General features: G+C 37.5%; 1 protein-coding gene across 3 annotated transcripts in view; it reads right to left on the bottom strand.

Moving 5' to 3' along the window:
* Nucleotides 1-5,323: 5,323 nt before the first annotated feature.
* PKIA (cAMP-dependent protein kinase inhibitor alpha) overlaps nucleotides 5,324-23,372 on the bottom strand; it is a 44,379-nt gene continuing 26,330 nt past the window's right edge. For 2 of the 3 annotated variants that reach the window (XM_082276783.1, XM_082276782.1), the window contains exons 2-3: nucleotides 12,885-13,062; nucleotides 5,324-7,858 (exon numbers count right to left, since the gene is read on the bottom strand). In XM_082276783.1, coding sequence (XP_082132909.1) covers nucleotides 7,779-7,858; nucleotides 12,885-13,035 — 231 coding nt within the window. In that variant the 5' untranslated portion in view covers nucleotides 13,036-13,062 and the 3' untranslated portion in view covers nucleotides 5,324-7,778. Of the gene's footprint in view, nucleotides 7,859-12,884; nucleotides 13,063-22,760; nucleotides 22,855-23,372 lie in introns of those variants that run through there. The other variant, XM_082276784.1, reaches the window with a different exon arrangement.

The following is a 23,372-nucleotide window of genomic DNA, read 5'->3' as shown; positions in this document are numbered from 1 at the left end:
ACCAGTTTCAAGGCCTACTTTAAAACCCCCATGTTTATTTCCAGTAGTTATGGAAATCTTATTTATGGGGTATGGGTGCAGTGCCTGGGGAAACTCCGAAAAATAATGTGTTTTAACAGATTAAGTACAAAAGCCAAGGTCATAATTCATTCATGTAAAAGATGTATTTACAATACTTCGCTCTCATGACTGCAAAGATTTTTCTCAATCCCTTAATCACCCCAGATCCATCGTAGCTGTTTAGACCATTGTTTCTATGGGTTGGTTTAATTCCGAATCCTTTTATTTAAAAATACACCCCAGTGCCACCAGGAGGTGTCAGTGTGCCATTTATTGGTTACTTTCCAGAGTGCTTGCCTTTTTTTTATTTTTTGGGGGAAAGCTCCATAATAACGCCAAAATAGTAGCAGTTTCGATAGAATCATTATAATTATTATTATACATTGTAGGTACTTGCACTTCCAAACAAATGAGGATGCTGTGTTTGTGTCCAGAGAGTTCTTAATTCTTTCCATGGATGCAAGAATTACGGATGAAAAAGACCTGTTGAGTCATCCATCTTCTTCCCTTCTGGCATGCCCTGTTCTCTGAAATAAACTGTATAATGTATTGAGTGAGGATATCAGTCTGTTGCTAGGGAAATGATGACTATAATCAGATGTTACACAGTCTACATTTTGACTGCATTGCAGGATCAAAGATGAGGCTGTGAAAACAAAGATTTTTACTGAAACACTTAGGTTGTGCCCTATTTGTACTTGTGTATAATTTCCAAGAAGACAGGAGTGTGTACTTCAAAAAGCTAAATATCTCACAGTATTTTTATGTTGCATATTCCCATTTGGTCTGTGATGTTTAACCGGAAAGTATATAGTGTAGTTTCAGTGCAAATACAGGCATAAGATATGTACAGATCCCTGGGACATTACAAATAACTACAAGACATCCTATTACACTTCAGCCTAAAGTAGAGCCATTTTTATTACCACATGGATATTCAGAAGTATACATCAGAGTGAATAGTAAATCTATTCTCATTTAAACATCAGATAGGAAGAAAGTATTAATTGATAAAATGAGCCTGGTGATAGGAGGTATGGTTCAGTTGTACTCCACAGGGTCTCTTGAAAATCCTGCTCCAACCAAACTAAAATACAATGTTGCAACAGTCACAAGCACGACCTGTAGACGCTGTGTCTGAGGGAGGGCAATGTGCAGGAATGACACTTTTTTCATGGCTGTACAGCCAGATTGACTTTTTCTACTTTTTACTGCATCTTCTAACCAATGCATTTTGATAAAGTGCACACCATCCTTGTTGAGAAGAAATTGTTAGCCTGAAAATGGTGTGTTTTATGGGCTATAGCAAAACTTCTTAAAATACTAAAAGCTTTTTAAGTTTGCCAGATCTAATTTAGTAGCCACATTTCTGTGAGGATGTGGCTTTCAGGCTGGCTGTGTAACACCGTAAGCTTAAAGGCCCCCTTCCTCCCCAAATTTATGCATAGTGTTGGTCTTTTATATTCATCTGTAACTATAACACCATTCCACCAAAAACTTAACATAGCCTCTTCCAGGACCAGTTATTGGATTCCCACAAGTGACAGCGGTCCCAGGACGTTTTAAAGTAAATCCGGACCCCAAGGACTCATATATGTTGAGTTCTATTGATAGAGAGAAATATTAAAGCAGCAGATAGATATCATTACAGTACATGTGTTCTCGCATCAATAGCCAGCTACTCACTGAACTGGAAAGAATGTGGATAACAAGACATTTTACAGGCAAGTGAGTTGACTGAACTAAAGTGAGTTGATTGAACTAGTAGGAAATGCAGTGAAATTTCATTGAGACTTAATGATAAGATTCCCACATCAAAGACATAGCTAATACACGTTGGCTAGATACTTGCCATTTGAGGACCCTAAAAATAACTGAATTCTACTAAGAAAAATGCATGGTTTTGCTGATGTGCACATTGTAATACTGAATTTCTCTGCACAATCATGTCTTGTTCTTTTTTTATTGAAAAGAAGGACCTACAAATAAAAATATATGAGTAATGAAATGGATCTGTTAGCATGCTGTGTGGTTAAAAATAACATGTTTTCTTCTTTGCTGCCTTGGAAGCCTCTCTTTCTGGGTTCATACTTAAAAACTGTTTTGTGTGTCTGTCTGCAATACCCATGTTTGATGAACATAATGAGACATCATTTACATGCTAATGCAACAAACCAGATGTAGAATAGATCAACTCACATGCAGAGCTGCTCAAGATTTGATCTCTCAACAAAGATTTCCCATCCCTGTACGTGATATGTCACTATTTCCTATAAATTACTGCCAAGCTACCTTTTTTTAAAATCCCATCTCTTATCTTTTTGTATGCAAAAACCTGATTAATTTTTCAAGATCATAAGGTGTGTTTTCATGAAACTAGATCTAAGCATTAACTGATTAACCACCGATAAAATACGTTTATTATTTAGCAAATACAGAACACGTATCATCTGTCTTTGCTATTGCAAGAAGGTGGTGTGGATTTTTCATTAATATTTCTGTCTCAGACATTTTGAGAGCACTCAAGATCATCTGCCTCAGTCGAACTTTTATAAGGCTACCAACTATCACACTACACTCATGGATCAGCACCAGAGAATTCCTTAATAACAAATAGGATTGAAAGTGTATACTGATGGCTAATTTGCTAAAAGCTTACCTTAAGAAGTCATAAGCAAATCATCACTAGCACTGTTTTTTTAATAAACATTTGGTTTCAGGGTACCGAAGCATGCGTTGCCTTAAAATACCAAGAGATCATTTGTACACACACGTTATGTGTTGACAAGTCCGTCCTGTCCTCCATCCTAAAACATCAGCAGCTCCAAAGCCATAATGTAAAAATAAATGTAAAAGGATAGAACATGAAGTTCTGCTGCTTTCAGAAGATGGGGATGCTTTTTGTAAGTGTGAGTGCACTATATTTTTGTTTAGCTTTACTCTCTGCTTTTAAAACTTGTTCATATTTTGTTAACTCTCTATTAGATAGTGAGTTAACTCTTGTTAGATAACTCACTATGTAACTCATTATTAGTGAGTTAACAACAATAGGAACTGATTCAGTACCTTGTTATCTGAGATTTGTCCACACCATAGTTTGTTCATTATCTTCTCTCAGACAGATATTAGCAGTATGTTACAGAAAATAGTGGAAATGTACCAAATATCCACATTGATCATTTCTGTCCCTACTCTCTCGCAGGAAAAAATAAGTTCAGCCTGAAGCTATAGAGAACAGTGAGAATGTTCCTGCTACCACCTTTATTTCTATAATTTTCTTATCTGTTAAGTATTTCTCTTTTCAAGAGCATTCTGTGTTCTGTGTTAGAGAACAAGAGGTACCTTTGATTTCATTAGAACCTGTTGGATACTATGATTGGTCTCAAGGGTACGTGCCACAGATTTGTGGATGCTTTTGTTCTAGAGTACTGTTAAGAACCTGAAGCTGGCTCTAAAATCAAAATATCACCTGAAGTTGAACTATTTGTCTTCTTTTTAGCTATTATCAGCACATCCTAACTGTTCATCATATGATGGAGGAAACTATTTTGTGCACTGGGCCCACCTGCCTTACTATTAAGAAAAGATATCCTCCTTATATTGCTGGCCTATCTTTTTGAATCTACACTTCCTTCCTGGCTCTACTGCTTCTTCTCGAAAAGAACTTTGTAACAGATCCCACTCTGTGCATTGATCAAAAAGATTAAGTGAAACCATCTATCCACTACCAGACTTTAGTCAGTCAATACACAGTAATACAGCACTGCATGTATTTCTAGGGTATTATTTTACATCAGGGAACCACAGGACAGAAAATAAACCAGCCAGAAAGAGATGCAGAGCAAAACAAAGTAACAAGTTGGCAAAAATAGAGCAGTTCCACATAGGAATACTGCTGAGATAAGGGAAACTTTGTCAAAGCTGAGGTTACTATACTGTACTCAGTCTCTACAGCAGTTCTCAGTCTTTCCTCTGAACAAAATTCAGTGATGTTTCTGAAACATAAAATACAAACATTAAGAACACCTGAAATTCTCCTGTTTAGCTGAGAAAGGCATTCACACTGCAGAAATTCCATCTTAACCACTTTGGTATTTGCTCTTTCTGGACACTAGATAATTAGTTATCCACTTGCACTCCTACAAGGATACACCTTTTCCCATTTCAAAATTGTGGGGAAAAAAAATGCAAGAGAAATTACGTAGATGAGGAGCAAGTATACTGACATTTTTTCCATATTCAATAATTGTGTTCTGGAAGGTCGTGGTGAACTTTTGGCTCTAAAATGATAGTTTGATGAAGTAACAAATGTGTGTGCTTGCTGCTGTCTTTTAACACATGCTTTTTGAAACACACGGCCAACATTAATGGAAATAAGCAGAAGAAAGAAATGCTAGTATCTCTGTCCAATTCTAGTTTTAAAAGTTCCATGTGTTTCAAGTGGACAGGGAACCTGAACCCTGCAAGTGCAATGCTTGTGGATATAGTCATAGACTTTATTATGGAAACAAGAACTTGAATACAGAGACTTTTTAAGAGATGGTCCTTCAGAGTGACAAGAGCACTGAAAACATCCATCTAAAGAGACAGCAAAAGAAATCCCCAAAAATGAAACAACAAACCTACCACCATCCTATCAAAGCCAAACCTTTTAAGGATAAGGAGTATTCTATTATGCTGATATTTCAGTCCTGACTTCGTTATGTGTATATAGCTTTCTGGCAAGATCTTTTTAAGATAATCATGGATTAAACAGACATTTAACTCTCATGAACACAATAAAATATAAAGAAGATACTGTTACAGAAGCCAGAGAGTCAGGTTAGCTGAAAAAGATAGTTAACAAAAGTAAAAAATAACCCAATCAAAGTCTGGTTCTACCATCAGCGTCCCTGCTATATGATGCAATTACATAGCAGTAAAGGTGTGAATATATTTAAAGTAGCTCTTCTGTAATTGCTTTGGTAACAATAATACTCAAGATACAGTGTTGTGATTTGGCACATGTTTACATTAAGTGAGGCCTGCTTATAGATGCTACAGAAATATCCAAAATTAAGACAGCAAGCACAGTTCAAGTGATAAAGCAAGCACTCATACACTTTTGGGGGAAGAGGAACATAAATAGCCTTTTACTCCACTAAAATTAACAATGTTATTTTCATCACAGAGAGATGTATTTCAAAAACCAGCAGAAGTCTCCATAATTTGTTGAAAAACAAGAGAAAAAAAAAGAGGAGAAATAGAAGAAACAAGTACAAAATAGAGAGGAAAGGCTGAAATTAATTTTATTTAACAACACAAAAGAATTAAGAAGGAAAGTATACTGAAATAAAGAAAAGCACTGAAGGAAAATAAGGAAAACCATCACTTTAATATACTGTAAATACTTATTTCACTACTGCCTTTTTCTGCAACATTTTACTGATGATGTTTCATAGATCATCAATAAAGTAACACTATAAAAAAAAATCTAGAATCCTATTTTCTTCTGGCATTTGTGCTAGATTGAGAGTAACTAGTCCATGACAAAGGGACAACCAGTTCAGCTTGAAGACTTGATGCAAGAGCAAAAGGGGGAGAAAAAATTTAAAAAAGGTCAATAATAATGTGTTACGTTTGAAAGGAACACCAAGTGAAACAAATGAATAAAAACTGTTTAAGGATAACAGTGTTTTCAAAGCAAATGGACTACTTCTCTTACCAAGAAGACAGGGCATTTGACAGCTAATAAGACAGCAAGGCATTCAGCTTCCAAACACTGAAAGGTGAGAGTTAATATTACACGCATGAGCCACAAGCGTACGGCTGGCTTGTTTTTTATTAACACTAATAGATGATCTCATAATACTGATCAGAAGTGTTTTTTTTCCTCCACATATCTCACAAAAGATTTTCAGGTGACAAGTACTATGATACATATGGTAGAAACAAACAGCTGTGGCCACAAAGGTGTTTTGTTAACTGATGATTAATATATTCAGGAAGCTATCACACTATTCATTAGTAAAAGTTTACAAACATTAAAAAGTGCATAACATTTGAAACCAACAACACAAAAATATATATAATATATATATACTATATATAAAGTGACATCACCTCCTATTAATAAAAGAAAACAAATCTTCTGACCTTGTGATTGGTGCTTGTGTGATTGCCATGGTTTACTATCAGTCACTCTTCACTCACCTTAGTCACACAGAGGTGTGGCTGCCCCATTTTGCAGCATTCAGCCTCCTGTATGGCCTTGTCTATTGGGGCAGGATGAGGGGGGAAAAAAAAAATCAATCAGCAATAGCTACTGCAGAACAGGTCATTAATTTGTAGATATTTTAGGTGATGTCCTGGATGGACAAGCTATCCTGGTATTTTGATGAAGGCCCAGTTTGGACTGTCATTTTGGAATAGATGAAATGGGAAAAAACCTAGTCTTTGGGTGCTAGAGTCTCTCACTTCCCTTTCCAACTCGAAGCCAAAAGGCTGCTGTAGCAGATTTTAGCACTTGGCTGTTCTGGTGCATCAGTAACAGGCTACTGGCTGTGCAAACTCAACAGCCTGGTCAACTGAGGCAAAGGCAAGGAATAGTGAAAATCGAACCCCTTGCTGGATCTAGACCAGGATCCATTCATTGGACTATACTGCATTCTAAAACTCATTCAGAATACATAATTGGCAATAACCTATGCCAGTTATTTTCCCATGTGTAAACAAGGCCTGTCTTTTACAATGTGAAACAGGAAAACCTCTAGCACCATGGAATTAGTTTGAATTTTAACCCATATAAGGTTATAAATGTATTCTTAAAACTACCATAACAATAAAATACTTGGAACAACATTTTAAAAAAATATCTCAGAGAAAGATTAAGAAATTGGGACCAAAATTAGAAAAATGGGGAAGAATAACATAAAAGATTCAATTTGAGTCTCTGATATGCAACTAACTACAGGCGAGTGGCAAAACTGTACCAAGGACACAACACACGCTCAAGTATTCACATTAACAAATCGTTTTGAAGGCTCATCTAGTAACAAATTAGTGTTGCTGAGTCATTTAGGTTTAGGCATGATCAATTCAGCGGTTGACGTTTAGATCTATCATGTGCACATCACCACCTTATGCAAAAACCAGCCCTTTCAAAACGTGTGGTAGAAAAATTCACAGTAACAGAAATATTCTTCATAAGCAGTTGAGAAGGGGCAGTGTGGAGCATCTAAGTTGTACAATACAAAAACCATTGTAAATAACAGAGCTGTAAAACAGATGCAAAGTTCTAAAAACAGTGCTTTCTTTACAGTTCTTATAATGGGCGAACACTTTGGCCAGAGAATATTAAACTCTGAGGATCACACAAGCCTTTGCTTAAGATACACAATTAGATCCTCTGATGCTTCAAAGGCCATTTGCTACAAGATTTACCTGTTCTACTTTCTAAAAGTGTTCCCATCGAGTAGTCATTATGAAGGGATCCATCTGGTGACACTATCCCAAAAAATCAATACATGTTCAACCATTGCTAATGACAGAGGTAGAGAAAATTCTGTCTTCTGTCACAGCTTGTACCCAGATTTTTAGCATTGTGTTGAGTGGGTTCCAGCAGTGAAGACACATGCACTTTCTTTTCTACTAGCTTGCTCATGGAAACAAATTTGTTCCAGCACACTCTTGTAGCCTGAAAACATCCAGCAGCTGCTCCACTCGGTCAAAGCCGGATGTCAGCTTTCTTGCTTTGCTGCCTCCCCTTGGGCCTCCCCGGTTTGCTCGCTTGGATTTCGTTGTGCATCTCCTTCTCCTTCTATAACACAGGAAAAAAGGTTGAGTAATCCACCCTAATATAAAGAGGTCTTGCTACCAGAACCCTGACTGTTCATCCATCAGTTTCATAAACAAAGTAAAAAGAAATTGAAACTGAAATATGAAACTCTTTACCACTAAGATAGCTATACTTTGTTTTTGAAAGTCTTTTGAGATGCAAATTTCTACTACAACCAACAGTATCACTTTAAGTAAAGACAAAAGTAGCTAAAAATTAATGAATTTAACAAAAACAGCAGGGTATTTTTGAAAATGTATTCACTATGATGCTATACCAGAGTAAGAGAAAAAACCTCATTGCACCAATCTGAACAAAGTTTGCTATGAAGAGAAGCAACTTCAATAGAAGCAATTGTTTGTTAAAGCTGCTTCAGTTCTGTGTGTCTGGTTTCAGCACTGTGTCCATGGTATTCAGTCCAGCTGTCTCACTGCAAACCACAGGAGGACTCGAGGAACAGATCACATCCTACAGGGGCCCACTGAGCAGGCAACTCACAGTCTGTCTAAAGAAGGCTAAGAAAAGCATTGACAAATGCTTTTAGTATCTATATGCAAAGTATTGTATTTTATGTAACAATTAAAGACCTCACAGGTTCAGGCAACAGGAAGGTAAGTGCAAGTGAGACACAAGTCCCTGAACACCAGACTCATCAGCTATAGATACATAACCATGAATAATGTTAAGACTTACATTGTCTCTTGTACGTTGCAAGGATTCAGAATAATTTGTACTGAACTGGCTTAATAAGTTAAGAGAAGAAAATTTCATGGCTAGTTGTAAGGAGGTCTAGATAGAGGTAGCAGTGCCTCGTATTTTAATCTACAGATCTTTAGAATAAAGGCAGGGTTCTCAATGCAGATACTTATTGTTCCCTCATTTCAGATCACATGGTACATCTGCAGATTTATTTCTGTTTATAGAAATAAGCATCATAAACACCTTCTCTTTTCTGAGTAGAAGAAAGAACACAATGGTAGTGGAAAAAAGTTCTTTGCCTTGCAAAGAACATTGCAAACAGCTTAGACATGATAGCTGTGTTTTGTGCATGCACTGAGTATTTAGGCAGGCAAATACCTCAAAGTGTACTGTGAATTATCACATTCAACCTCTTGAAAACTTGCATGGAAAGCTGATTGGCCTATACACAGTGAGGTTTGTTCTGTTCATTATGGGTTGAGTAATAAATACACAATTTTTTTGCAAGGTACTTTCTCAGAAAACTCTTCTTCAGTTTCATCTCTCAAATTAGAAAGGATTCCATCAGGATGGATCTACATGTGATTATTTACTATTGGACAGAAATCCCTTTTGCCCCAGTTGTCCAAACACCTTCTACAAAACATCCTACATTTGTTCTGATACTGCAGAAGACCTGATGAGTGTAATCTCAGGGTTTTGTTACTTTTTTGCCCGCTCTGCCCTCCATCTGTTCTGACTACTACTATGTGGGCAAGCCAAACTTTCCTGGTAGAAATCTTACTAAAAAAAATATAGGAAAAAAACCCCCAAAACTGAAGAGCAAAAAACACTCTTGCAAGGTATTTGTTTTTAAAAGAAAATTCATTCCTGGACAAAAAGCCCAAGTATTTCACTACCTTAGTGTTAAACATAGAGCACAGAGGTTCAGGGAAAGAGCACTAAGGTTTTAATACACCACTTCTTGAAAGATTCTTCTCAACTTGCTGAAAAAATTCACTAATCTAAATCCATTTAATCTGTAATACACTATCTTGGTACCAACTTTTTCTTTCTGCTGGCAGAGCTCTCCTACGAAAGGCTTTAAAATATATTTACAGAAATGAATTTGCCTTTAAGTTCTGAGAATCCCAAAACTGCTGAGCACATTGCTATTCTTCCTTTAAAACTTGATGGCTAGACACTCTCAAGAGCAAGATTGTAATTCTTACACAGCATTTTAAAACCAGCAGGCAGTATTAAAAAAAGAAACAAAACCAAATAATACCATATTCTAAGCCATCATACAGTTGTGTGAGTTGGTCAGCTGGCTATAGTTACCAGTCCTGCTAATGTGCAGCTTTTAACTCATTTTTCTTCCTGTAACATTACTGACTTTACAGTGTCTATCACTATTCCCCCCGCTTACACCCAAAACATTTCTACCATGGACTAAAATCAATTTTTTTCAATCACTAATTTCTACAGCCAGTTCTTCATTCCAGTTCCGTATGACTTCAACACCCTATTGCCCCCATTATTTGTAGATGCTTGGACCCCTACAACTTTTATACAGAAACATCCTTTTCACTCCTGTGTTCTCTAGCACCTAGAAAACCAGCAGTTTGTTTTAGAGATTAGATCTGCAGAGACTTGTCCTCATTCTTCAGTGTACTTTCTCCTCACTACTTCATTTAGCTACAACCACCTGTAAGACAATCAGGTTTCTTGGATTGCACTGGTTACCTTGAGAGTGTTGAGCAGGAGAGATACCTGCTGATTTCCCTATTAAAAATCTTTCTTTTGCTTCTGTTTTATGATTTCTCTTCCAGTTTTCTATCAGATGTACACAGTGTTGCTTTTACTTAATTTAGGTAAAACGTGCTGACACAGTCCTTGGAATCTGTATTTTGGGGCTTGAAAAATATATCCATTCCACAGATAATAACAGGTTGTTAGCTTGTTATGGACAAAGAAAACTGGGACAGCTGTTTTGAAGGGAGAAGTATCATATGTTATTATACATAATTATGCAGTATTTATACGTTATTATACATAATTATGCAGTAAACTCTTGATTATTTGTCATTGGCTCATTAATGAGGGGATTAACCAACACTCACTTCAGGTATCAGTTACTGAGTAACAGAAAAATACATAGTCCTTGAATAAGCCTAGTGCTGTTAAAAGCTGTTCTGTTTTTTTACAGGAAATGTATCTGCAGGCTTTTCAAAGTGAATGTACTAAATATGCTTGGGTAGTTTAATTTACATATGTTTTATAACGACCTTTTTTTTCTTTAACATCTGCATTATCCTACTCTGCCATTACTCCACGCAGCTGAAACCAAACACACTTACAGTTTTGCTAGAAAATACACACAGCTGTAATAAGAATAAAAGAAAAGGAAAGAATCAAAACTTGATGTCTGTATTTATATAATTAGGTTGTACTTAGCATAAATTGTTTGACATGCACCTTGAAAGAAATAAGATATAACCCCCAAACATGTGTTTTCTTCTTAATCCTGTCAGGTGTGATGCACTTATGCATCCTACAAGCACTAATATATTCTGAACTAGGATTTGACATGCAAAATAATTTTTAGCCTCTCTTGGTTTGGAAAGACATGACGTGATAATACACTAATACTCACATGAATGCTAGGTAAGACAATGCCTTTTCCAGTATTTTTGGTTTGGAGGCTTTTACTTAGCCCCTAGTTGCACTACTAATACCAAATTTAAATGTATTTTCATTTTATCTAATGGAAACTGCATAACCTCCTGAAGAAGCATGCAGGCATTTCTGTGTTTCTATTATCCAATTTTATGAGCAGCTCTGCATACTTTTTTGCATTGATGAAGTTACCCAGGCTGCAAAAAGGATCACCAAGAAGAACTGAAGAGACTCGTGAATTATGTATAAAAAATTAGCCTAACAGTTACCTAAACCATTCTCATCATTACACAGCTAACTGCATGTACAAAATGCGTATCAACATATGTTGCAGGCAGAGAGTCCCTCTTTTTTTTATAGCTCACAAAAGAACACATTTCTGGCTTACAACTACTCCACTGTTTAACTTAAAATCAGGGATTCTTTTTATCTTCTAAATGGACAAGATCAACGACAATTTTGAAAAGTGTAAATCTGAGACTGAAGAAAATTAAAGCATGAAGGAACATTGGCCTTATGCCTTTCAAATGGCACCTACTTTCTATTTATCCAACATTTTACATTTGTCCCCACTAAAATAAATAGACACACCTACACACATACTTATAAAGCATTTCTTTTTAAATAGAAATAAACTAAAGGTCCTGCCCAGATAGAATTCCATGCATCTAGAATCTATAGGTCCCCTACTGGCAACTGCAGAAAGAATGACTTAGGATGTACATTAGTCCAGAAGCCAAAAACAGAACCCCTCCTTCAAAACAGCACTACAACCACCTCAACACCATGCTGCCCACATCTGACTGTGCTGAGAAGAGACTCCCTCTCAGAACTCTCGTCTTTATCCCTGAGAAAAGTATGTGCACAAACAGGGCGGCTGCTTATCAGTGGTTTCTTCTTTGCTGAATTTGTCTTCTTCTGCTATTATTAAAATAAGCAAAATCACCTCTCCCCTGACATCTGAAAAGGGCTTTCTAATATCTGTAAGATCCATTCACCAGCTGCTACTCATGTAACATAAAAATAAATACCCAGTCATATTACTATTTTTATTTCTTGTACGGTCCACTCTCCCTCCTTCCTCTCAACTGAATATGCACAAGCATTTAAAGATTTAGGATTGCATTACTGGTTATCACCTTAAAAGAAGGACAGGTATCAGCAGAAAGGAGAAACAAAGATCCAGGTAAAACAAACAACAGCACATGCCTATTGCTCTTTCCTTTGGCAGCTGAAAAAAATTTAATTTCACAATAACCTTTCAGTAGACACATGGCTTCTCCTACAGGCTTCAAATCAGAGAGCTTCCATTAAAGGATATTATGAAGACTTGGGTTTTAATAAAGATTTCCTTATTTTCTTCCTTATATTCTACTTTTCACAAAATTTATCCTGATTTGGACCCTGCCACTAGGAACCCACTGCAGAACAACTTTTCTTTTTTCAGTGATGTGTTGTACTTGCAAATAACCACCCTTCCCATTTATGAAATCTGTGGTTCTTATTGCAGGCAACCCATGTTGATTAGAAAATAAAATATTTCTGCTGCTGAGGGACAAGGGAATAATGTGGGCACATAAACCATACTTTGTGTACTAGTTCTTCTCATTTAGGTTTAAATAAATATAATAAAAGCCCAAAACATACTCACCTGTTTTGTTTATATCAAGCTCTGATAACTTTAAGGCTAGTTCACTAGAATTCCCACCGGGAGAGGACACAAGGATGTCATGTAATGCATTTCTTCTACCTGTTCTTCCTGAAGCAATAAAGTCTGCATATGTAGATTCCACATCAGTCATTGCTAACAAATATCCACATAGCAGTACCTGGATGGGAGGAAAAAAAGAAAAACAAAAACCACCACTTAGACCACCAGAAAAACAGAGGACTTTATGGATTAGGAATATAACTGGAAGGAATATAACTGGAAGGAATATAACTGGAAGGTTCTCATTATGGGATAGATAAATCTTCTTTTACTGGTTAGCCAGTCTCAAAATTTGGAGAAATTAGAGAAGAAACAGAGAAGCAAGAAAAAACACTGTGTGTATTTTATGCCATCTGTATTCAACAGTATTTTAACCAATTTCATTTTCCATGCTTCATAAAGTGATAGTGAGTACTTTATAAAAGCAATGACCTCAGCAACATAATTTCTTTATAGAGTTGTCTCTGCTTTTAATATTAGCTGGGATGTAGGAGGTAGGTAGGGGGTGGAACAAAGTTCTTTTCTACAAAAAGCAGAGTGTAACGAGTAAGAAAGTACAAATCGATAATGCTTTTGCATGCAGAACCCTGTGCTCATACACAGACACAGTTATGTTTAGTATATTTTCTTTTCTGTTAGTATTAGTTTTGGCATTGTATACAGTCCTCTTCAGGCTCAACTAATTTATTTTGGTGTGATAGTTTCCCTAAAGCAAATGCCTCACCATCATGCTTCTGAAATGACTGCAGACCAGAGCACGCAGAATTGCTAAACTATAATGCAGAGGTTTGAAAGCAGTGCTCTGTAAGCTAGGTATAAACTCAGAACTTCTTTTCCTTAGAAAACAATTATTTCTTATGTCATTATGAAATAATGTGATGATATGCATTAATGCAAGATCTGACAAAGATACAAGGAATACAAGATAGTATTTCAATCTCAGTAAGAAAAAGATTTGCATCCCTGCTGCAATACATGCTAGAGATCCAAGCTATTAGAATTTTATTTTCTTAATTTATAAAATGTTAAAGGATATGGGGAGGAGCACCTTCTCTTGCTGATCACATTGCTTTTACTGTAGTTTCATGTGTACATTTCTAAGGTTTCCTGCAAAATGCTAGGCAACCATGCTTTCCTCATGTTTTATGTTTCCATGTCATAGGGGAATCAGGGAAGCTTTCTTCTAGAGGAGTACTCCAAAGAAAAGAAATGCTAAAGAACTACTAAACCATAGCAGCACCCCCACAGTTTTATGCTTCCTTCATTTCTAAGCAGAATTTCTCTGGTTTTGCCCACTGCAGACAGAGGACATGGCCATACAGGCAGCAACTCACAGCTGCCTATAGAGAGAAGCTTTAACTGTTACTACTAAAGTAGCCAAAACTTCACATTTGCATAGAGTGCACAAATCTTTTTAATCAGTTCCTACTGCAGCTGCTGGACACAAGCAGCTCTTGAAGTCATCACAAACATTAACAGCAGCAAAAGGTTCATCTTTTTCTCTTCAAATAAATCAAAAACCCCCTCATTTTTTATAAACACTTATTTTAAAAATAGATACAAAAAAGACAACAGCCAATCCTTCTCCACCCTCACTTCTGAATAACTTCACAAACCCTGTTCACTCTTCATCTTCATCCCCATTCCTCACCTCCCCAGATTCAGTCAGCTATATGAGGGTGTACATATAATGTGTCTGAGAAGCCAAGAAAAGGGTTCTACATCATATTTTATTTAGTCTAAATATAACTATATCAAGTATCATTGCAAGACTGACTGACTTGAAAAGAAGTTCACTGCTATCAAACTGTGGTGTCCCATGCCAAACACTCAATGGCTGACAGGCTAATTTTACTCTTATGAACAGCCACGATAAAACAGGAAACTGCTTAAAAAACCCAAACCAACAAAGCAACAAAACCCCCAAAAAACCAACAACCAAAAGAAAACCACCCCAACCCAGAAAACCTAACAACACCACCTAGGGAGGGAAAAGAGGTCAGCATTGACTAAAAGCCTGCCTGACACACATAAAATAGCACAGTGCCTCTGTTGAATAACAAAAGCTTTTATGAGAATGAGACCATGTGCACTTCTTCCAGTGAACTGCCCTCTTACTGAAACACTGCAAGAATATTGAAGCAAGTGAAAAGTCTACCATTTGTTCTTTGCCCAAGGTGCAGACACTGCAACGCCAAATATATCAACCATGTAGTAATGCAGAATGTCACTTGCAAAGGTGAAGGGAAACAAGAAGGACAGTTTTTATAAGAAAACAGCATAAGTTTTCAGACTTATCTGACCCATTCACTATATAGCATTCACCAAAATCAGAGACTAAAAGATTTTAAGCAGAATTCACTTATATTTGTTCATGCTTTTTATTGCAACTGACTTCTAGAAAAGGAAGTGCAAACCATGAAAGCAATCAATATACAGGCTTGGATTCATATTAGTGTAGACTAGTCCAAACTCACCATAGCTATCACCCCCATGAAGACATTCATTTATTTTTAGCACAGCAAAAACCACCACAGAGTTGTTTTCTTTTCTTCTTTGAAAAGCGCATATGATTGCATCAGGCCCAGAATAATCAGAGAAGACTGTGACTGAGGTGGAACAAGGTGCAGGGCTGCAAGACTTGCAAAATAATCCAGGTTCTACTCCATGAGCAATTCCCTGGATATACAAACTACACTCCACAGAATATTCTTCTGTAAGATTCTACTGCTCTTGAAACATTCCATAAAAAATGGAGAACAGCAAGGGAAATCTCAAGCTTATTTAGTCTTAGCTATGAAACAAGCTATAAAGCCATAGAAAAATGTGCTTGTAGAGAACTTGTTTTTAAATGTTCATTTTCTGTATGCTCAATATGGGATTACTAACAACATTCTGATCAAAAAAGAATGTTATCAAACATACATTTATGACACTTCCAAATTTTCCTGTCTGTGTCTCCTCCTAAATATCAAATACCATTCTGTTTTGTATTGGCATAATCTTGAGACATTACTGCATAAATATGGAACTCCACTGACATCACCCAAGAGCTCCCCTTCCAATGAATGGCTCAGTGCCCAGCAGTTTGTACTTATTCACTGAACCAGTCATTAAGGAATTAACATTCACTTCAAAAAAATCTTTTTTTTTCCCCTTCAGTCTCTGTGGAAGGAGTGGAATTTGCTAATAACTCTGTGAAATATAATCTGAATTTCCTAAATAATTACATTAACAGGTACTCCTGCATTAAAGATTGTGGTCACAGTCCCTCTAGTTCTACTAATTTAATTTTTTCAAAACACTGCAAAACCAGTACTCTGCTATGTGGTATTTAACTGAAACAAGAGGGCTGCAAACCTCATTGCTACTGCCAATTGAACCAGCAAACTGAAGAAAGAAGCTCTGAGAGAATAAGGATTAATGAAACCTGCTGTTGCAAGATTGGATTCCTTGGTAACTGATAAGATACTATCCCACCAGAAATCTCCCCCAGCTGTGCTTTACCTTTCCTCCCATGTAGAGTCACTATGCCAGATAATGGGTTAGAGTTTGCATTACAGCCCAGGGATTTTCATACAGCATATTTCATCTCAGATTCTTAGTTTCATAAACTTCTAGAAATGTGGGTATCTTAGACTTCTGTCTCTTTCCCTTCCCAACTTCTTCCTCACAAAAAGTTTAGCTGAAAATTATTTGTAAGTACTTGAAGAATTACAGAGGATGAGAATGGCAGATAGGCACAGTTGTTACCTTGGATTTCAGCCAGTACATCAAGACATGCATGTATTGGTAATGAATATACCATACTGAACATAATGGGTAGAGTAAGTATCCAAGGAATGCAGAAGGAGAAAAGAAGGATACCAAGGATAGGTTCAACAAGGGAAGGGGCTGGGTCCTGAATCTGCAGCAGAACAACATCATGCAATGCTACAGGCTGGAGGAAAAGAGGCTGGAAAGCTGCTCAGTGGAAAAGGACCTGGGGGTGCTGGTCAATAGCTACTGAACATCCAGAGTGTGCCCAGGTGGCCAAGAAGGCCAATGGCATCCTAGCCTGGATCAGAAATATTGTAGCCAGCAGGATCAGGGCAGTGATTGTCACCCTGTATTCAGCAGTGGTATGGCTGCACCCAAATCCTTTGTTCAGTTTTGAGCCCCTCATGGCAAGGACATTGAGGTGCTGAAGCATGTCCAGAGATGAGCAATGGAGCTGGGGAAGAGTCTGGAGCACAAGTCCTGTGAGGAGTGGCTGAGGGAGCTGGGCATGTTTATCCTGCAGAAAAGGAGGCTCAGGGGGGACCTTATCACTCTAAACTACCTGAAAGGAGGCTGTAGCCAGGTGGGGGTCAGTCTCTTCTCCCAAGTAACAAGTGACAAGATGAGAGGAAATGTCTCAACTTACACCAGGAGCTGTTTAGATTGGATGTTAGGAATACTTTTTTCACTGAAAGGGTGGTCAGGCATTGGAACAGGCTGCCCAGGGAACTGGTCAATCACCATCCGTGGAAATTTCCAAAAGACTTATAGATGTGGAACTTAGGGCGATGCTTTAGTGGTGAATGTGGTGATGTTTGGTTAATGGTTCTACCTGATGATCTTAGAGGTCTTTTCCAACCTTAATGATTCTATGATGAGAACAGCATAACTTAACAGATACAGAAAGAATCAGTATTTCTGTTTTCAGAAATTTACCAGAATACTCCTTTAACTCCATAATCCAAATTATGTTAAATTTTCCATTTCCACACTATATATAGCAAATGTTATCCCACAAGGTTCTGAAGATGACTGTCAAATCTCTGTAATTGAAAAAAAAAATCCTAAGAAGTTACTGATGAGTTCGCAAATGCAATCCAAATTTGACTGTGTTCCATAATCAATCAGTGAAATCCAGTACTACACGGTGCCACTGTTCTCAAGGGTTTGGGAGGAAAAGTACAGAAATCATGTGGTATACCAGCATGACTTAAAAATCAGTGTCTCTGCTTATGGGCTAGAGGCAGCTAGGGTTGTTGGATTTAGTCTGTTTAAGGGACTAGATACCTAAAAGAAGCCCAAGTGAATTTGAAGTACCTCTGCTAATTGGTATTCATGATTATTTTAAAAGGAAGACAGAACAAGAGCGGGCACTTGACATACATATGGCTTGTCCATGAATTTGGCACACGCTGCTGGAGAGCACCAGAGAGCTGCCATTTTCTTGGCAAAGCTGCAGTGTAAGGCTAAGAGGTACAATCCTTCAATGTATACTCCCGCTTTTTCTCCAACTATGCTTAATGGCAGCATCAAATAAGAGATTTTCAAATAAAACTCTCCCAGGCTTTGGCTGCTGAATGTTGTATCACGATCAGCACATTATTTAAATGTAATTATCTATATTCAGCTTTCACAAGGGAACAAAAAAAAAAAAAAAAGAAAAAGAGAATTTGTCATTTAATAGCGTGTCTGATTTAGAGAAGGTGTATAATTATGCTTTTAAAATAAATTTTGGTTCCAAATCTAGCCTTAACTTAGAGACAGGGCTACAGGGCTCTTTCCAGTGAGGATATAGATCTATTCCACAGCAACCTGTACCTAGATTTAGGCATGGTCTTCTATGTTGAAAGCAAAACCAGAGGAACAATTTAACAAAAAGCATTTTTCTTCCGCAGAGATTGTATCTATTGTGTTATACCATAGTGTGCTTTTGCACAGATACAGATGAACAGGAAAATAGCATTAACTCTAGAAAGCCAGTTAAAGAAAATATTAATAACAATGCAAGATACCAAGCTGGGCAGTATCTTAATCTGCACTTTGAAAATCCCTCATGTAGTTTTTTCTGTCTGATGTTTCTGGAGTGACCAGCTCCATAAAATAGTAATGCAGAACAGGTCACTTACCTTTGACAATTAGCATACTTTTAGGGTTCACATTCTACACGTAGCAATCCTAGTACTACTAAGATCTTAAAAGAAATTAGTGGGCAATTCAACTGGTCAAACAATGAAACAGAACAAAGAAAATTACCACCTGAGATTTTCTTCAGAAAAAAACTAAGCTTGTTTAAATCTGCATTTTAAAAGCACTATGAAGTTAGATATCCTTCAGCTCACAACCTATACAAAAAAATCATTCACAAAGACAGCTAATAGGTTTTCCTTCTATGTTATCTAAGCTGCAGTTTTCCTAAAGAGATCTACCGAACTAAAAGCCAAAAAATTACAATTCTTACCATATCCTTGCTCAGGCAAATTTCATTATGCCCATGACCATAAGAATTTGGTCTCTCATCCACCACTTAATTTGCACTCACAAATTTAGTTTTGGATTCCACTGTTCCATAAAACTGGGCAGTGAAATAACAGCAGAAAATAATTATAAAAAAAGCAAACATAACCAATGAAGCAATACTACAGAGACCTTGGTTCTTTGGAAAGATACAGTGCAGATGATTATTGATGGTTTGGGGAGTAATTAAAAAATAACAATAAATGTTTTGATATTTTGAAATTAGCATCCTATGGAAGAATTTAATCATAATATTTAAATATCCACATGGGGACACTACGTTAGGGAGCAGAAGAGGGTGACCTAGAATCTACCATCACTGTTCACTGCCCAGCCTAAAGAGAATACTGATGTCAAGCAACATGTGTTTGTGAGAAAAGGCATCCACTGTTGTGTGACTTTTTACTTGCAATTTGTAAAGTCTTGGTTCGTGAAGGGAAGGAGTGAGTTACAGCACCACTTTTCAGCACGCTCTGATACTCTATGAACAGCTAAATCAATTGCAAGCACCTCATAATCATAGAGATAGATAAGGGCCTCAAGCCAGATGAGAGCATTTTAGCTCCTCACCTGACACACATCTGCTGAGCATCCTCAAATCTATCTGAGATGTAGGGAGGTCAATGTTTTAAGGTTCTGGGAGGATGAGACCAGGTATGCAGCACCTGCTTCAAGGAGCACAGGTATGACACTGTACTGAACAAATACAGTGTTCAAATATAGTCAAAAGGACTGACTAGTTTCAGCCTTTGGAGAAAGACTGTTTATTGGGGTCTTTATACAGCAATCCAGAAGCACTCATAGAACAGCGAGATGGAATAAGCCCATGAAGACTGTGACACAAAAGCCACCCCTCAACAAGAAAAACAGGCTCTTCCTCAACTGCTGGGTTACTGGAAAAGACCAGTCTTGAGAATTCATAACTGACTGGCAGCTTGGAAATGCTCTGCGCAGAAAAGACAAGACTTGCTGAGAAACGTGAAGCTGGTGTCTGCTTAGCATCAGGATGTTTAGTAGAGGGGATGGAGATTAGGGGGGAGGGAAATTTGTGTGGGCTTTGCTCATGAAGCTCTGTATCTTCCTAACCTTGCCTTTAATTCAGGATTCATGCTATAATCAAGTTTATTCTCTCAGACACTGCTGTCAGTAGTGCCAGCATTCACAGCCAGTGATTTAAAGGTATTGATCAATACAGGTGTCATTAGCTGAGACTGTGCCTTAGAGAACTTGATATAAGCACTGTAGTGACTGTTTTTGTAAGAGCCATGTATCCTTTAGTCATTGCTACATACAACAGCCCGTATACGGCTTCATGGGGAAAAAACCCCAAAACACTGAAGTCATGATCAGTGACCTGCAAATATTTTGGGCCAAATTGCTGTGAGCCACTGTTTTCCTTACAGACAACTTTCCACTAAACAAAATATACAGGGTTAGCAAACTTTTAACTGAAGGTCTGATAGCAAAACAGTTCTGTGAATTACCTGCAGACCAGTTTGAGCCTTCCAAACAACCAATGATACATAGGCAATAATGGGGAAGCCACTCAGATAAAGGGTTTTCTATGGAACAGATTTTCAGTTTTTGGCAGAAGTTTAATGCTATGGAAGGGGCTAAGAATGAGATCTATTACACCATGAGAACTGCATATGTTCAGCCTTGAGCAAAGAAGGTTTTAGGGGAGACCCTTATCACCATCTTTCAGTATCTAAAGGGTGGCTAGAATGAGAATGGAGACTCCCTTTTTACAAGGAGTCACATGGAAAAGATGAGGGGTGATGGTTACAAATTACTACTTGAGAGATTCCAATTGGACACAAGAGGAACATTACTCACAATTAGAACATTCATCCATTGGAATAATCTCTCCAGGCAAGTGGTGGATTCCTCAGTATTGGACACTTTACAAGATTCAGCTGAACAGGGTGCTGGGCCATCTTGTCTAGAGGTGCTTTTGCCAAGAGAGGTTAGACTAGATGATCCTTGAGGTCCCTTTCTAACGTGGTATCTTATGATTCCTTGATTCCTGCTCTAGAGGACCTAAAATGATTCTGGTCCATTGAATTTTCTAATTCAGCATCCATAAAATGCTTATCATGTAAGATCTATTTCCCTCACTATCTTTTTTTATTTTTTAGTTTGCAGTTATACATCTTGCTAGATATTACTTTACTAGTACTACGGCCCAAAAAAACCAACCCGACAAAACCCTTAAAAAACCCCCCCAGTCCTGCCCCTCCCCACGAGAAGACTCCATTCTCATCAAAAGGAGAAAACAACCAAAAACACCAACAAACAAGAAGTGGTACACAGACCGTATGCAGTACATTGTGGTGCATTTTCCATTTGGGAACCACCTGTGTTTTCCAAAAAATAGCTCCATGGTGCAAGGCAGCCTCCATTTCTTTACAAAGGCTCAAATACTCAACTGAACTATAGCTTTGAATGGCTAAACATCCCTCAGTAACTCATTATAGTTGTTGCAATTCCTAACAGCAAACCATGAAACTAACATGAAGATTCATGCTCTTTTGTTACAAGCCAAGAAATGTAGCCCATGTCTTCTACATAAACATATGCCCAGTCTGACAAAATACACAGCTTTTTTATGCAAAGGGTAAGAGCTTGCTCTTCATTGTTTTAAAATATCAGTAAAGGTAATGGTTAGCAAGAAGATATTAGCTAGCACTGCCAGGACTTATCTATGCATGTGGTGGGCTAGAGGAATATGATTGCATTATAAAAACACAATATGGATGTTTCAGATTTCAGGTGGGGAGGTACCATCCAGAAAGGGTAATCGGTCTGCAGAACAAGACCAGAAAGGAAGAAAAAGCACATGGAGATGGGGAGGAAGCAGCAATTGCCTTAGATAATGCAAGAGTTCAGTTAGAGAAACCAATTTACAACCAAAAAGGAAGACAGTGGCGGACTCTTCCAGCTGCTCTACCAAAAAGCTCCCAGTGGGCTAACTTGACTCAAGGACTTCACACAGGGCCACTGATTTAAATGCAGGGCAAGGCTCCTCCACTGCAATGGGTTGCTCCCATTCCCAAGTTAACTAAAGTTTGCATTTTGTGATGTTCTGCATTCTGTCAATTTGACTGATATGTTTACAGCATCTACAACAGCCGTTTGCAGGTAACAAAAGCCTTTGAAAGGGAAAGCATGCAGTTAGAACAGCAAAAAGAAAATGTCTAGATAACAGTATCATGACAGCATTTATAACTTAGCATTTATAACAGGAGGATGCACCAGCATTTTCATAAGGTTTCTTCCTGACCTATTTGCTAGGAGTCTTCAATGTTTCAGCACAGTGTGTATGTAGTCCGGCTATCAAATATTCAAGACATCTAAATGCACCACAGTTTAGCTGTCCTTAAATTCTTCCCTATTATTAAAACAAACAACTGTCCCCCCTCCAAGGCACTTTCCTCAAATCTTTAGGACAATGTAAGCTACTAAACAGAAGCAACATTTGTTGCATTACATATCTTTTCAGCAGTTTCTGGAGAAGTAGCTCAACTGTTTGCATGTGATTACCTTTTAAAATCATGCAGTCATGACTCATCATGAAAGAATGTGTTGCAGCATCCAGAACAGAAGAGCTTGAGCATATTACTGTTTCTTCTTGGACAGTGGCAAACACTGTACTGAAAGGAAAGGATTTGCCTTTTTTTGATAGCCGGATCAATCAAAACCATATATTTCTAATTATTAAATACTGGTTCCTATTTGCTTTTAATAAAACCAATTACCTCTCACAAAAATAAAACTGCTATAGTACAATATGCTTCTGTTAAGATCTCACATTTCATGTGCAAGCTTGGAGTTTCCAAAAATACTAACAATGACATCACATTTTTCAGTATTTGCAGAGATAAATACCACTGGGCTAGCCTGAAGACCTGTGAACATGAGACATCTAAAGTATATTTGCAATGCCCGGCACAGACAAAAAAATGGATGGAAAAGGTAAGTTCTAAAATACTGATTAATGTATTGTGGCACAAAGACGTTCACATTCCTGGTTTATCTGGTCGGCTTTTTGGTTTGTTAATAACAAATTGCCTTTTCCATCCTTTTTTTTTTCTGTGGCAGGCATTTAAAACCTACTTTACATTTGAATTAGTTTTCTCAGCCATTAGACACTCT

Source organism: Coloeus monedula (genome assembly GCF_965178545.1).
Source record: "Coloeus monedula genome assembly, chromosome: 1".
In the NCBI taxonomy this organism is placed as follows: domain Eukaryota; kingdom Metazoa; phylum Chordata; class Aves; order Passeriformes; family Corvidae; genus Coloeus; species Coloeus monedula.
The sequence above is the reverse complement of the archived record's forward strand: the minus strand, read 5'-3'. Positions and strand labels throughout refer to the sequence as shown.